At 39.0% G+C, this 17,415-nt stretch overlaps 1 protein-coding gene across 2 annotated transcripts; it reads right to left on the reverse strand.

Moving 5' to 3' along the window:
• Nucleotides 1-5,263: 5,263 nt before the first annotated feature.
• On the reverse strand, nt 5,264-17,278 carry LOC102737871 (uncharacterized). Of its 2 annotated transcripts, none has more exons than XM_081833237.1 (2): nt 17,143-17,278; nt 5,264-5,491 (listed from the first exon to the last, which is right to left on the reverse strand). In XM_081833237.1, the coding sequence occupies exon 2, from the start codon at nt 5,468-5,470 to the stop codon at nt 5,279-5,281; it is 192 nt and encodes a 63-aa protein (XP_081689363.1). In that variant the 5' UTR covers nt 5,471-5,491; nt 17,143-17,278; the 3' UTR covers nt 5,264-5,278. The 2 variants fall into 2 exon arrangements, with proteins under 2 accessions (XP_081689363.1, XP_081689364.1); XM_081833238.1 differs by having other exon boundaries at nt 17,122-17,231.
• Nucleotides 17,279-17,415: the final 137 nt, after the last annotated feature.

The raw sequence follows: 17,415 nt of genomic DNA on the forward strand, positions 1-17,415 counted from the left end.
TTCAATGTAATTTTCTATAGTTTTATTCTATCAATCAACGATTGTCAGTTTTAATGTCCTACAACTGAATCCTCTCCAAGACTTTGGTTAATGACAGTAAATACAAAAACCAGGGGATATGCTATTTGACAAAGAGAAAAATAGGATCTGATTTGCAATTCGATCTCAAAAGGTCTAAATACCATAAAATGTAACATGTGCTCTCCTACTAGCTTTCTTAACAAGGTTGTAAATAAATAGTGTGCCTTGGGGCATAAAATCCTGACACTTTAGTAATGTGTGGAAAAAATAAAAAATCTCAGGTCATGGACCTTATCTGTTGAGGTTAGGTGCTTTGAAGGTGAAGGTTCAGCCAATTATTATTTTTAGGGATATGGTAATTATGCTAATTACTTGGACAGTATTCAGCACAAATAAAACTAAGTGGACTACCAGACCATAGTACTAACTGAAGTAGACTATGGCACAGTGTGATACAGACCAAAAACGTGATGGAAGAAGTGCAAAGAAGAGGTGAAGAGAGGGAGGGAATGTTATTCGAAGCGTTATTTTGGTTACCACTCCTCCCCATTTAAAGGACTGTAACCATGGCAACTGGGCCCAAATAAAGGGAAGGCAATGATGACTAGTTTTCTCTCTGCGATAAAGCTATAGTCATCTTTTTTTTATAGGACGAGGAAAAAAATCTTTCATCTTATGCCAGGAACAGCCAAGGTACTTAAATATTATTTCAATGGTTATTTTAGATTCAGGAAAATCTGTGACATACACTTAAATGAAATCTTAGTGAAGTGACTTCCATACATTATTTTACATGTTACAGCACACAACCACACAAACCACAAATCATAACAAACTGTGATCAAGAAGATGATTTCTCCAGTTAAAAAAAAAAAAAAAAAGCATTTTCAATACCTAACAGTGACATGCAACTTTTCAAAGGTGGAATGTTAAGTTGGCACCTCTAACAGTCTTGTGGTGGTGAGACCAGTAACTACATCTTTTGGCTAGTATCTCTATAAAATGAGAAAGGGAGAAATCATTGAAAGTGTTGGTGACTCCCAAATCATTTTTAGGATGTCAAAACTTGCCAACTTGTGGGTATAGATCCGGACAAAACAAGGTACAATTGAAAGAAAAGAAATGAACCAAACACTGGGCTGGCTTACAGAATATGTTTGGAAGTGCCAGTTTAGATCTGTTAAGACTCTTTTTTCCTAACACTGTGACCCACAGTTCCAAAGGCTACCATCACATGAACGACTCTGACTTCCTGGATGCATAGGCCTGGCAGACGGGCTTTTGCAGTAATGGATAACCTAATTAAAATATTAGTAAAACTTACATGACTGTATTCTAAATTTAGACACACACTATAAATTATGATTTTAAAAACTATAAACCATAATTTTCTCCTAAAAGGAACCAGGTTTCCTTGGAGAAATGGCTGATTCTAGGTCTGAGGCAAGAAATACACAAGATGAGCTGAGGACTTTTTTTGCCAAAAAATATACTTGGGTCATATCAAAGAGCACAGGAAAAAAACAGCACAGAAGTCAACTTGGAGGGCATCCAAGATGGTACAATTTGAGTCTTAAAAAGAATACTGATAGTAATACCTTGAAATAACTCAAATAATTTGCAAACTCATGAATTCATATTGTCATCAAACCCAAAAACCCTCATTGCTATTAGGGCACTAACTCACTTTTATAAAAACTGATAGAGGAAATAAAGCAGTTTTCTTGCTTTTCCTGATAAATGCATTTTGAGGGGTAACTGAATAGCTGATGAGGGGAAGTTGTTCTAGCTCATAAATGGAGAAGGAATGATAGAATTTGAACAGCATCATTTTGCAACCCCTAAGGAAATAATGGATTAGACCTTCATGGTGGTTGGCAAATTACAGTCCATGGGCCACATCTTGCCCACCACCTATTTTTGTAAATAAAGTCTTATTGGCTCATGCTCATGTATCATGTATGAATGCTTCTGTGCTACAACAGAAAGTTGAGTAGTTGAAATAAGAGACTGTATGGTCTGCAAAGCCTAAAATATTTACTATCTGGTCATTTATAGAAAAAAAGTTTCCAATGCCTAGATTAGAACAACGATCATAAATAATTTTTTTAGAGTGTGTAGGGGTGAAGGGAGAGGGAGAGAGAGAGAGAATCCCAAGCAGGCTCCATGCCCATGACGGAACCTGTCACAGGGCTCAATCCCACAAACCTGAGATCATGACCTGAGCAGAAATCGAGAGTCAGGCGCTTAACTGACTGAACCACCCAGGTGCCCAATCATAAATAAATTTTATAATGGAGAGATCAGACTGATAATGCACTTAAATCTTAGCAACACTGAAAGTGGATCAGACATTAAATGTGAAACAATGTGATTCACTAGGATGTATACCATAGCACATACATGAAGTATTCTTTTTCAAGAAGAAAAAAAAGTAAATCAAAGCAGGCCTTCTGATCTAACTACCAGATTACAGGAGATATGGGAGAGCAAGAAACTTGTTAAATGACAAAATAAGGATTCAATCAACCAAATTCAGAATGTGGGACATTCAAAAAGAAGCAGACTGGGAGGGGAAATGTAGTGGTTGAAAAGATGTATCTTTAAAATGCAACGTGTGGACCTTGTTTGGATTCCAATTCCAACAAAGCACCTCTAAAGGAGATTTTTTTAAAAGATAAATTTGGAAATATGAACATGGCCCTGGGTATCCAATGATAGGAGTTACCATTAGTTTTTTCAGTGTGATAATCACTTGTGATTGTGTGTGTATTTATCCTTAATGTTAAAAATACACATTGAAGCCTGGGATTTGCTTTAAAATACTGCAGTAATCAAAAAGGGGGTGGAGACAGAAGGATAGATAAAAGAAGATGGGCAAAATGTTGTTAAGTGTTAAAGCTGGGTGATGGATACTAGAGAGTTGAATATACTCTCCTCTCTTTATTTTGGGGTATGTTTGCAATTTTCCATAATAAAAAGTAAAAATTATGGGGTGGCTCAGTTGGTTAAGCATCTGTCTTGATTTCAGCTCAGGCCATGATCTCAGGGTCCTGAGATTGAGCCCCGCGTTGGGCTCCATGATCAGCAGGGAGTCTGCTTGTCTCCCTCTCCCCCTGCTTGCACCCTCTCTCTCCAAAATAAATAAATAAAGCTTTAAAAAAAGTAAAAATTAAAAAAATAATAAGGGACAAATAACAGTACATTCTTTTGATAGAATCAGTGTTTAACTCACTCTAAATCTGGTTTTAACATTTGCTCACCCCAAAGTTGTTCTAATATCTGTTTCTGCTTGCTTGATTGGCAGTGTTGGTCACTTAAGACTTCTAAATACTGCAGCACTGACATCCAAAATCTCTATTTTTACCTTAGTGTTTTAGAAAGATGCTTTCTTTTCTCAACTTTACTTTTTCTCTAGGAATACCTCAATAATATTCCTTTTCACAGAAGGAGAAACTACTTCCTTTTTTTTTTTTTCAAAGTTTGGCTGTAGCAGGGCCCCAAACTCTTATGAGAAGAATTAAAGGAAAAAAATGATGTCATAAATAATATACCCACACACTATATCACACTATATATGTATTCTCTCTTCCTCTCTCTACACACACACACACCCCCACTCTCTCTAATGATCTCATTACAGTCTAGAAAAGCTAAAATCAAGCATCTAATAAACTCCTTAACTCTCTGCTCATGTGCACTAAAACTCCCTTTATGAACACAAATCTTACACAGAATGTCTTAGGGTTACTCTTTTACGTTATTAAGGTTCTGATATTTTACTATCTGGCTTTTTATTATTAAATAATTGTCTAATACTTTAAGCCATGCTCTTCCCTTTCTCTTTAAGAGCATTTAAAAATAAAATCTTGATTTAAAATAGTGTAATAAGAAATTATAATTTTATCATAAATCAAAATCATAGACCTCTTAAGAATGAGGAAAATCTTACTGAGGTCTTCTTTCTGTAAGAAGCAGGCCCTAAACTGACCTACCTTATGCCAAAATTTAAAGCATATTATTACTCACCACAAGGTCAAAATGGTATATTAAGGTAGAAAATGCTCCACAATTATAGGTTCACAGTTCTCTGTCTGGGGGCAGATGAGTTTCATAATTCAGAATTTCTGGGATTTTAGAAAAATAGTATAGCGTTTAGCACCCATTGATCAAACACAACAGTATTTCTGCAGTGAAACTAAATATTCATATTGAGTGGAATAGACTGCAAACTGCCTCATGTATTGAGGTCAAGTTTTGCTACCAAAGGAGTTATGACAAAATCTTTTGGATTTTGGAACTTTTGGATTTTGGAATTATAGTTAAGGGATTATAATCCTGAATTATGTAACTATATTCTCTTATTTCAGTGACTCTCAAAAGTAACAAATTATTTTGAAGGTAAAATATTAGATACTAGGGGCGCCTGGGTGGCTCAGTCGGTTGCGTCTGTCTTCAGCTCAGGTCATGATCCTGGGGTCCTGGGATTGCACCCTGCATTGGGCTCCTCGCTCAGTGGGGAGTCTGCTGGAGGATTCTCTCTCTGCACCTCCCCCGCTTATGCTCGCTGTCTCAAATAAATAAATAAAATTTAAAAAAATTAGATACTAAAAATGGAATACAATTAGTTTTATTTGCCTTGGAAAGAAACAGAACAATAATAACAAAAGAGAGAACTTTTGCAAGTTATAGACTTGTATGCTCTGGGATGGATTTATAGCAGGTAGACAACTGCTCTTTTGGACACACTCATGATCCTGGTGACATTGTTAATGAAAAGGACTGGACAAGTAATAGACTATCCTCCTTTCATCCAAATGACTCTGCGAGGCAGCTGTCAAAAGTCTCTATAGAACAAACTTTTCTAGAAGTAACTGCAGAATAATATTGTGTCAGTGGGTCATAATAAAAACAACAGGTAACTTACCAACTTCAGCTTTTTCTTGCCAGAGCTCTAATTTTTAATTTTTTTAAAAAAGATTTTATTTATTTATTTATTTGTCAGAGAGAGAGAGCGTGCGCAAGCACAAGCAGGGGGAGCAACAGGCTGAGTAAGAAGCAGGCTCCCGGCTGAGCAAGGAGCCTAATGCGGGACTCAGCCCCAGGATGCTGGGATCACGACCTGAGCTGAAGGCAGATGCTTAATCGACTGAGCCACCCAGGTGCCCCTATACTTTTTTAAAGATTGTATTTCCCATTGTTGTAACATACCATTTGGTTAACCAGATTAAACTGAACTTACCTGAAGATTCCAAGCCTATTTCCCTTCGATGTGATTCTTCTCAGGACATTCAAGTGCTGGACTATCTGGTGCAGAAACATTGTCCTTATTAGGCATTTGGAAAACAGGGCTGCTCTTGATTCTGTGCCATCCCAAATGTATGAACCCAACTAAAGGTACCATAACAATCAGAACTTTGTAGTTTCTCCAGAAGTTCTGAAAGCTCATAGTACTTCAGCAACAGTGCACCTAGGAAAAGGCCAACAGGTAAAGAAGGTAAGAACAAAACAACTCCCTCAAGTTACATCTATGAACTGCCACAAGGAGAATATTGCACTCTAATAAAAGCTGACTATTAAACATTTTTGGGTGCAATACAGTGTGATATTCATTAACAAAAAAGGATATGTTGTAGGCTCAAAGGGACAGCAGGAAGTCAGGCTTCAGAAACTTATAAAGCAATACAAACCTTTACTTAAAGATTGTTAAAGGGGCCACATCACCTCCTAGAAAAGCTATATAAATCTTTGGAAATGCTCATGCATAGATATCATTTTCTTTATATAATTAATTATATATTCTCTGAGCCACAGTAAAATTAATTTAAAAAATACATTTAGTCAGAATTTTAACAGAAGAATCAAATGGTAATCCTTAAATATGCAATGAGAATTGAGATTCTGCATTCTGACATGTAAGTGATGGTGTTTCAACTGAGATCGGGACAGTCATGCATGGATTCCAGTTGTAACAGGTGAATACTGGCATGGACTCTGAGTTAGGATGAATTAATGCCATTTCTATTTATGTCCTGAAGACATAGAGTCCCGCAGACTCTACCCTACAGGGTTTACTCTCTACCCAGTTTACATAGAGAAATTGGGGCTAGTAACCTGCCTGTAGTTACAAAGCTAGGTTGTATTAAAAAAGATTCCTTTCCTCTGTCTGGTCTGGAATGCATGGGATGTGGTCCAAGAAGTCTGTTTTTGATGATCTGTTGGGTTTGGGAACTCGAGTCTGGACAACCTCTAAAGACTAATTATATATTTTTTAATTTAAGGGACACTCATTAGGCTTTAGTGATTAGCTTATAGACTTGTGATGGTATGAATGGGCCCACTTTCAAAGTTCCTTTCTGAGCACAGAAAGACAATAAATACTGCTCCATCATCTATGGAATATACTAAGAATTAGGTTCAATAGCATATATATGAGTTTCAGTATCATGCAATCCATTATGTTACAATAATTTTGTATGAGGGGTGCCTGGTTGGCTCCGTCGTTGGGCGTCTGCCTTCGGCTCGGGTCGTGGTCCCGGAGTCCTGGGATCGAGCCCCGCATCGGGCTCCCTGCTCAGCGGGAAGTCTGCTTCTCCCTCTCCCACTCCCCCTGCTTGTGTTCCCTCTCTCACTGTGTCTCTCTCTGTCAAATAAATAAAATCTTAAAAAAAAAAAAAAATTTTGTATGAATGCCACTAGAAAAATGTCTGAACAGAACTTTTACTTATTCTTTCCCTTTTAAGATTAAAATCTACTGCTAATGAGTTAAACACCTTAACCATCTCAGTGTTCCATGTGTATGAGAAACAAACTGAGGGTTCTGGGGGGGGGTGGGGGGATAGGTTAGCCTGGTGATGGGTATTGAAGAGGGACATATTTAATGGAGCACTGGGTGTTATACGCAAACAATGAATCATGGAACACTACATCAAAATAAATAAATAAATAAATAAATAAATAAAAATATCATACAGCTTTGTGTATGTATATGATTAAAATTTATACAAATGTTAAGAAAAAATAAACAGGGGGGCACATGGGTGGTTCAGTCAGCTGAGCATCTGACTCTTGATTTCCACTCAGGTCATGATCTCAGGGTCGTGAGATCAGCCCTGTGTAGGGCTCCCTGCTCAGTGGGGAGTCTGCTTGGGATTCTCTCTCTCCCTCCTTCTGCCCCCACTGCCCTGCTCTCACAAGTGCTCTTTTTAAAATAAGTAAATCTTTAAAAAAAAAAATAAACAGAAAGCTTAGAGTTATGCCTATGTACATATATCATTTCCAACATTAGAAACCATTTCTCCCACTGTCCAAATTCACGTTTTGTAAGGACTTTATTGTAAAACTTAAACTACTAGATGGCCTACTTTGTAACTGAAGTATTTTTGCCTTTTTCCTGTTCTATTTTTTTTTTTAAGATTTTATTTGTCAGAGCTCACATAAGCAGAAGGAGTGGCAGAGGGAGAAGCAGACTCCCCGCTGAGCAAGGAGCCCGATGCAGGACTCAATCCCAGGACCCTGGGACCATACCTGAGGTGAAGGCAGACACCTAACCGACTGAGCCACCCAGGCGTCCCGCCTTTTTCCTATTCTAAAGTGCTCTTGTATCCTATGACTTTTTGCAACCTTTAGGGACTGTACCTTTTATGGACAAACTTATGTTCTATCTTTGGAGAAAGCCAATCACAATTAACTGTATCATTAACTTTCATTGTGAAGCCCACTGTACAAAATGCCTTTGAGATCTGAGGATACGATAAAACCCTGGGTGATTTGGGAGTAATGAGGGAAGAACTATAGTAAGGATTACTTCATAGAGAGAAAGGACAGAGGCTATACCAGTTAACTGTCTTGTGTTGACTGATGTGACGTTTTTGTCCACAAAATACCTTCAATTAAAGGTTTTGAAGATACTGTCATTCATATCTAGTCTCATCAATACCTAAGGTGACTCCAACACCTTTGCCACTCTCAACATGAGGTTATCAAGTCACATTACTTTTAATGGATGGCATCTCTTCTATTCACAGTTTACTTCTCCATGATCATTAACACAATTCAGTATTTGTCAGCTTTTTCCTGAATTATAAACTTCTGGGAAACAGCTTATAGAAAAGAGAATTGTTTGTATAAAAGAATAAAATAATAAAGTTGGGATGAAGAACTCAATAACTAAAATGCAGAACAAATTAAACTATATAACAGCAATGTTTGGGAAATTGTTGTATAGAATATTCTCTCCATGTAGAACATAGTATGTGATGTGATGTACCGTGAACCTACTTTGGGAAGAGTTTTGGATTAGCATCAAGATAGCTTACACTAATGACTCTTCAGGTCATCCAAGGGTTAAGGACAAAGGAGGCATTCCATTTTATTTACATTGTGTTTAACAGTCTATTATTCATTTCCATTAGGATTACTTAAGGAACTATGCATCTTTTTCTACATTTAGGCTTAGTTAAATCGGGGAATTATTAATCTGTTTTGGTTGAAAACTCATTATTGGCCATTATCACCGAGGTGCAGTAATAGACTTCCTGGTTAGTAAATGATGTAGACTGATCTAATGATTAATTGCTTTAATGTTTATGCAACACCTACATGTCCCCATTTCCTCAAATTCTCCATATCTCATATACTGATTTGGCTCATGGGAGTGAGAAGCATGTAACTATTTTCCAATGATTATTCTGTTGTACTCTGAGATGCTTGGAAAATGATCAGGATCAGGATGATTAGGGCTTTTTACTATGTAAGATACTTTTAGAGTTCTCACATTTAATCCAAATAAAAACACTACCACACTGTATGTATAACAGTCCATCACCACCAAGCCGGATGGAACTAGCAATCTTTTAAAATGGTACAGTAACTTTAATCTCCTTCATTTCTTTCATTTAATAGCTTTCCAGCACATCACATGTATCCAATTGCCTGAACAACCAACTTCCCAAGACAAGACACATTAGACTTTACTAAATAAGGCTCATTAGTTTTAAGAAAAAGACAACATAGTTTTGAAATTTGACATTCCATGTGGTAGTGAGGTAATGTGTTCCTTATTTTGTTCATATCTTCTTGTGGAGCTTTAAAATACAATCAAACATATTTTGGGGATACAATTTTAATACCTTTTCCCTTCTCAATTCTTTTGAGGGATTTTTTCAAAATGAAAATTAGCATCCTGCCATTTCTAATATAACATAGACTTGTTTTTCAAAGTTAGAAAATACAGAAATAAGGAAAAGAAAGCTAAAAATGTCTGTCATCTTTTTGGTTTTAACAAAAATGTGATGACAATTTATATGCTGTTTTATAATCTTTTCTTCCCCCAAGAATATAAGTCTTCATTATCATTTCTGATAGCTGCATAGTTTTTGATTGTATGGAGATAAGCTAATTTGATAGATAGACATTTGAGATTTGTTCAATGTTAAATTTATTGCTAACTATGTTATGGCAACAAATATTCTTGTAAATATTCCAGAGTCCTTGTTTACAGTCCCTATATGCTGCTTCTCAGGATAATATAAAGAATTACCAGATTTCTTCATTAATTCATTTTCCAAATGAACTTATGAGGTTTTTAAAACCTTGACTTTTACAAAGGTTCATGGTGCTGAGCAGAAGGGATACGGAGATTCAATTTGGGAAATGGGAAATTAGGCTGAATACAACTTATCTTGAGATGGTCCTTCCCTCAAAACACTTGGCAAATCAGTCCAAGTGCAATGGAACTATTTTACTGACACCAGAGTTTTCTGAGTCTGAAACAAAACAAGAGGGCACTCAAAATGATCAGATTTGATGAGCAGTAACAGGTTGATCACTAAAAATAAGTTAGTCCTTTCTGTTTATTCATTGAGCTTTTCAATTTTGCTTGGAGTAAAGCCGCAACAGAAATGAGAGCAGAATGATTTTTCCTTCTCCTTACCCCTCTTTGGTACCTGCAACTGCCTTTTTCTTATCTTTTCTGAATCTTCTTTAAACGCACTCCTAAACAAATAAAGAAGGTATGGGACTCTTGGAAAGATGAGAGAAAGGAAGAGAAATAAAATTACTAAGTTTAGGTCAAGTAAAACAGCGTTTATAGTTTTATTCATTGAAATGCCTTCTGTTAAGTTTAAAATATGTTTAGAGGCAATCTTTTTTTTTTTTTTTTTTTAAGATTTTATTTATCTGTCAGAGAGAGAACATGCACAAGAAGGGAGAGCGACAGGCAGAGGGAGAAGCAGGCTCCCTGCTGAGCAAGGAGCCTGATAGGGGCCTCGATCCCAGGACCCTGGGATTATGACCCGAGCTGAAGGCAGATGCTCAACCAACTGAGCCACCCAGGTGTCCCTGTTTAGAGGCAATCTTAACACAGATTATGCTTTTATATACTCTCCTTTCAAAAATATGTATCTTGAATTATTCCAAAGGTTCCACATTTTTTATCTCATTTTGTTTTCATAGCAGTTTTATGAGGCCACTTTATAAATGAGGAAACACTAATAGATTGATTCCAAGATTATCGTCAGTTAATTGTGGTACTCAGCTTGGATTTTGGAGTCCCAAAAGTCTTGGCTGGTATTCTTTTAGGCTATTTTCGAAAGTCAAGAATTAGTGACCCAGCTTCGGCAGCAGAGTTAATCAGAATTTCCAGTGCATGATGATGGATGAGAAGAACATTCTGAGTGCATCGTGCACACTTGTAAGAGTCACTGAGGTCAACTATCCTAATGCATTAAGCCTGGCATGTTCTTCTGATTCTCACGTCAGGCATGTAAGAGGTTAACAGTGGTCTTGTGTCAACTTGTCCAAAATTAGAGTCTATATCCTCCAAATACACATCTGTGACCTACTAATAGTTGAGATTAGCTGCACTAATTTTAGTTTTCTTCAGCTCAGTTCTTACTACAGAATGAATAGTAAGAGTTAATGAACAGAATGGGGAGAAGCTTGCTACATCTCCACCTTAATAAAATACTGTAATCTTCTGAGTACCTATAAATATAAAGGCCAAGAAAGGAAAACACTGAGATATATTACTTCAGACCACAAATATTGTTTAAAGTCAAGGCATTACTGTGTCTAAAGTAGCAACTTTCCCTCCCCCTAACTTGTATTACAGAAATTATTATCTCTTCAATTTCTACCACTAAGGCCTCTCACAGGCTTTTGTAGCTTGTTACATTCCAAGCTAAATGAAGGTTTCTAGGTGACAGAACTGGACAGTAAGGCAAAGGACAGAAAGGCAATTAAGCTTCCTACAAAATCCTAAACAGCCTAGCTCTAGCTATCAGTTTACTCTTTCTGTGTAGCATCATGTCAATTAAAATCATCAAGTTTTGTTACTGGCCATTACTAAATTAGGCCTACAACAACCTGGATGCAGGAAATATTCTGTAAAAGGTTATCATTTTGCCTACTGGGCTTGCTGGGCGCCATCTGCTGGTCTTTCGGACACAGTGTAAGGTAGATTCTTCTCAGGTTTTCAGTACTGCTCTGCTAAAAGTATTTGAAAAATAGCAATTTTTATAGACTTCCACTGAATGTAATTTAAACGTGAAGAGGACATTAGACAGAATGTTACACAATTAGCCCAGATCTTGTGACTGTGATTATGTGATGAAGTTTACTGAAGCTGTATAATGCCTTTTATGACAATGTTGGCTTAGATATTTGAGAATTCTTCATTTCTGAACTCCAATCTCTGATGCTAAAAATATCCTCAGTTTTTAATATGGCAGTTCAAATGCTGGCATTTTTTGTGTACACATGAGAAGGACTGTGTACTGTCTTCATGCTTATTCAACCGACTGGCATACTAGAAAGACCATCAGTTTCCTTTTTTCCCCTTTTTTATCTGTATCACCTAAAATAACAGTTTTGCTGAATTTACGTCTTGTAAAAACACACACATCAAATACAGTACTGTCGGCTCTTGATGAACTGAATGGATCATACCTGAGTTCTAAAGTTTCCATCTGCAAAATCCTACAATTCCCTCCCCTCCCTCAAGGTCGGCTTGACCTACACCCAGGAGCTATAGTGCTGACAGCACAGCTGGTCAGGAGTAGTCAAAAACACAGTGAAGGTCAACAGTTATGTATAAGTATTTTGTGGTCTCTGCTACCTCTCCCATTACCGTGAATTCAACGTCTTTATGAATAAATAATATACTGAAAGCATCACAAGTTTTTGTATGGGAGCTTTACTAATTGTCGACAGTTCAAAATGTGAACAGTGAATGAGTGATTAGGGGCTAATGAGGAAGAGAAAATCAGCTTACTGCAGGCTGTGGCTTATCAGAAAGGTTGTAGTGTTGTTTTACAGAGTTTATACTTAAATGCATTCATGCATTCTCTTTTAAGTATACTTAATTTAAGTATAAACTCTGTAAAACAGCACTACAACCTTTCCATTCCCTTTCTGTTTTTACACCTGGCTGCCATTTGATGCTGAGGTTTGTGGGGGAAGGGGAGTGGGTATCATGCTGAAAGCCAGCTTGTTCCAGATTAAATGTGCAGTTAACTGGCCCCTTAGTGCTACAGCAGTGACTATGTACCCCTAGTTAGCTCTGAATCCCTAAAAAGGTGATTTCTATCTTCATCATTTTCAAGAGCTCTATTTTACTCTTCACCTCTGTTTCTGCAGCTAACCGAATGTCCAGAAGAAATTATGGCTATTGGGTAGTAGCACCCTTAACTTCCTGTCTCACATGAAAAAACTGCTCCATCTCAGCTCTCATCTTAACCTCCTTCCCTGCTGTCTCTGAAGGGTTCTAACTCCACTATCCTTCTCTTACATCTCCCACCTCCCACTTATAATGCGTCTTTTTCCTCCACAAAACCTGACCATTTTTCCCCATTGAAAAGAACCAAAACAAGTCTCCTAAAGCAACTGCCCTTTCCCAGTCTCCCTTCCAGCTACTATACAATCGGATTCCTTTCAAATAATGAATCTTTTCCTAGAGTCACTTCCCACTTCCATTTTCAAACTCAACTAATCTGCTTTTGTTCTACTCTCCATGGAAACTGCTCTGACTGTGAAGATCACCAATCTCTCCCCTTACTTGATCTCTCAAGCATTTTGATGTGTTCCTGAAACTCCCTTAAGTACTTGGGACTCTGGTCTGTTGTCAGTCTCCCTTAATGGCCCCTTGGTTTCCATCCACCTATTCACCCTTATCAAAGATCTGTCCTTGGTCGTCTCTTCCCGTGTTCGTTCCCTGGGTGGTCTCATTCACATCCAAAGCTTCTATTACAGCACATCCATTAATGACGACTGCACCTTCAACCCACATATCCAACTGCTACTGTTCACCTCTACCTGTACCCACAAACAGTCTAAACTCATTTCATATGCATATGAATCCTCTTTCATTCCCAAACTGCTGTTCTACCTCTATTAACTGTTTTGGTTAAAAAAAAAAAAAAAAAAAGCATTACCCACCAAGCCTTTCAAGTCTGGATATAGTGGTCTCTGCCCTTTTCCTTGTATTCCTCATCAAATCAGTACCCCAGCCCTGCCATTTGACATGACAATCTCAAATAACCTCTCCCCACAGTCACAGTCCAGACCCTCATCACTTCACATGACGTCCTTACTTATAATCCAGTGGCTCTCAAAGTGTGGTCCCCTTACCAGTAGCATTAGCATCATCAACTTATGAGAAATACAAATTCTTGGGCTGCCTCTGACCTACCAAGTCAGAAACTCTAAGGTGGGGTCCAGTAATCTGTGTTTTTTAAATTAAAGTTAGAGAACCACTGCTCTAGTTTGCTCTTCACTAAATATACTCCACCCACTTAACAGCCATCTTGCAAAAAACCAAATGTGATTGTTTATGCTCTGCTTAGAAGCCATTCGTGATATTTGGGATTAGAAGGTGAAATCTAAATTTCTTAGTACAGCACAAGAGGCCCACCAGGATCTAGTTCTGGTTACCAGTTTTCAGAAGGTAAAGCACAGCAAATCATCTTAGTAAGAATGCACTGTCGTGTAGTGTGATTAAGGGGATGAACTGTGGAATCCTACTGCCTGAGCTTTCAATCTCCACCTCAGCACTTTACAACTAGCTGTGACTTTGGATGAGTCCCTTAACCTCACTCACTATGCCTCAGTTTCATCATCTGTAAAATGAGCGTAATAATGACTTCCATATCACAAGGTTGTTGTGAAGTTAGCACAGTACCTGGTACTTAGTCTGGACTCAGTGATTATTAGCTACTACTCTTGTTTTGGTTATTTCAAAAGGAATAGAGCCAATCTAAAGTACAGCAAGAAGAGGAGGGGACTGGAATACCTGCCCAGACTAAGGGAAGTGGTCCCCATAAAGGAGGCCCGTTTCTCTGGGCAGTTTCAGTTAGTCTAGATGTGAACAAAAATACCCCGATTCCCATGTAAGAGCTTGAGATCTCTAGGGTTACTTTGATTGGGGGGAGGTGGATCTGTAATGATTCCAGGATGTTATAGGAAAGGTAAACTCCTACCAGTGAGAGCCGGGAAAGCTAATTGTGAAGGAAACAGGAAAACTCACAGCAAAGCAGCAAAAACAGGGCTAGTAATTTTTTTCTTTGATAACAGTTAATAGAGTCCTAGTGGGCTCTATTTTCAGAAATGTTGGTTACTTTTTTTTAAAAGATTTATTTATTTTTAGAGGGGGGGGGAGAGCGAGAGATAGCGACCATGGGGGGAGGGGTAGAAGGAGACAGAGTCTTAAGCAGACTCTGTGCTGAGCGCAGAGCCCGATGGGGAGCTCGATTTCATGACCCTGAGATCACAACCTGAGCCGAAACCAAGAGTGAGGCACTTAACCCACTGAGCCACCCAGGAGCCCCCAGATATCTTTGTTACTTAACAGCAGAGGCATTAAGTAATGATGGGAATCCAATTCTAACCACCAAAAATTAATTATAATTTTGGGCAAATCACTTCTCTCCTGCCTCAATTTAATAATTTGTAATATCAGCTATGTTATGAAGATCACTACATATATACTTATATATTTATTGCTTAGTACAGTGTCTAGTATGTGGGAAGCACTCAAATTATGGCAACTATTACTGTTGGAAGTATATTATCTTTAATACAAATTAACAGAAATAGGCACCTCTGGAGATTCCTGTCTGACCAAAGCAATTGTGTATTATCATCTAATACTTCAACTAATATTGGGTTATAATTTATAAAACTGAGGGATATTGTAAAGACAGATCCCAAAACAGTGTTTCTATCACTTAGGGTTTATCAATTTTCACTTCAAATATGTTCGAGATTAATTCTATTCAAATGTTTACTTAGTGTCTACTAGGTGCTAGCAGGACATTAGGCTGGGTGGGGGCTGGGGTGGGTGTGGTGGGACAACTAAGATGAATAAGGCATGGTTCCCGTCCCCAAAGAGAATATAAGCTTAAGAAGAGAAAGGCAAAATCCAAATAAAACATGATTAAATGCTGTATACGAGCAAAAAAAAAAAACAACACTGTAGAGATTAAAAGTCTTTACCAAGTTGACTAATTTTTCAAAACTTCTGGACTTCTCAGTTTCTCCTCTATCTTCCTCTGTTATTCTCCATCTATTTTTATGTATCCATCTTTAGTTATAGTAGGGAGTCAGTATGTATAAAAACCAGTAACAGCCACCCACTGTAACAGAAGGTAGCAGCCATTTTTTTTGTTTCTCTGTTATATTCTCAGTGCATAGCAAAAAGTGGAGCATCTTCCTCCCCTTGTCTTACAAGGTGGCTCATTCTTGTGCTTCAGCTCTTAGTTCAGATGTCACCTACCCAGAGAGCCTTTCTCTGAGCACCCAGTCTATAAAGTTTCTTCCCTCTCCCACTCCCATTATTCCCTAATACATCCCACCATTACCTTCAAAGCCCTACTGTTGTAGTGAATGCTGTGATGGGCCACCTTGGTCCCCTTTAAGAATGAAAGGCTTATTTCCCCAGTCTTGGGACTGCTGAGACAGCCCTCAGTTGTCAGTCCCCTTCCAGGACTGACCTGGCTGAAAACAGCAGAGGTCACACCGTCTTTTCAGGACAACAGGCTTCCAACGACTGCCCATGTATAAAGGCCTGGCTCTTCCCTCCAACGTGGGACACCTCTGAAGGGACAAACCAACACCAGAGTTCCCTTGGGACTGCACTGCAGCTTAACTTTTTCTATCTGCCAATTCCTGCTTCTTTTATTCCTTGGTAAGATCCAAAAGAGTCCTTGCTAATAAATGTCCTGCCCACAAATCTCCTCCTTAAGAGTCTGCTACCCAGGGAATCCAACCTAGGATAATCTGGAAACATTTTGTTCATTATCAGTGTACTTGTTTATTGTTTGTTCTCCCATCACTAGAATATAAGCTCCATGTGGTCAGGGACTATATCTGTCTTGGTCACTGCTGTATCTGCTAACTCAGCACAGTGTCACAAATATATATATGAATATAAATATAAATTGACAAGGTTAGTGAATGACTGAAACTGCCAGAATTGAGAGTCTCTGTAACGGCAACAGTATTTGGGTATGGTCCTATTCGGGGAAAAGATAAGTATGACCCAGGAGGTTTTCATCTCAAAAGGATTTCCATTCCCATAACGTCAAAAGTCCTGTGAGTCCTGCTTCTGCTTTCACACGGTGGGCACTAACCATGCTGTACAACAGTTCTGACGTCCAGTTCCACGTCAGAATGTGGCCCTCACCCCCCAGACAGACACAGGCATACAGTGCCCTCTCCCTGCGGAAGAGTGACCGACGAATCACAGGTTCCAGCTAGCAGGTGGCAGCGCAGGTGCAATCGGTGCTTTCACTGTAACACCTTTTCCATCTCCTCCACGGTGTGGCCGCGCAGGTGGGAGAGGGAGGAGGGTCTACACCTGGAACTGTACCCACACTACTGGAAAACCTCCTAGTCATCCACATTCCTTCCCTCAGCAAGCATTTACTGCCTATGGCTACGTTAAGGGTAGGTCTTTAGTTTTCCAAGGAGCCAGACTCCTCCTTGTCCCCGCCCCCAAATATCCTTCAACGAAGACACCAGTGACCTTCCTGAGAGGGGGCAGGGGGCACCAACAAGCCCACCTCCCTTCTCTTCGGCCAGGCAGAAAGCAGGTTTTCCCACCTGAGGTTCTAGCGCTCTCACCTGCCCACCAGCCGCTGAGTCTCCCTAGGCCGCCGCCACCAGCTAGCCCCACAGGCCGAGCCACATGCAGCCGCCGCAGCCGGTCCTGCCAACCTGCGCTCGAACCTTGGAGACAGAGCATGCGCAGCGCTGTGGTTGGCGCCAGCGCTCCTGATAATCCGCTTTTCCGGGTTTTAGCGAGGTTCTCAGTCCAGAAAGCCTTTGCCAGAGACCGGAAAGAGCCGGGGGCGGAGCTTATTCAGCGTCAGTCTCAGCAAATGAGTAGAAACTAAA

The sequence above is a fragment of the Leptonychotes weddellii genome, chromosome 10, assembly GCF_054177405.1.
Source record: "Leptonychotes weddellii isolate Sample4059 chromosome 10, ASM5417740v2, whole genome shotgun sequence".
Classification (NCBI taxonomy): Eukaryota; Metazoa; Chordata; class Mammalia; order Carnivora; family Phocidae; genus Leptonychotes; species Leptonychotes weddellii.

What these genes read in the sequence shown, in the direction of transcription:
- LOC102737871 (XM_081833237.1), bottom strand. Translation starts at nt 5,470, where the DNA reads ATGAGCTTTCAGAACTTCTGGAGAAACTACAAAGTTCTGATTGTTATG.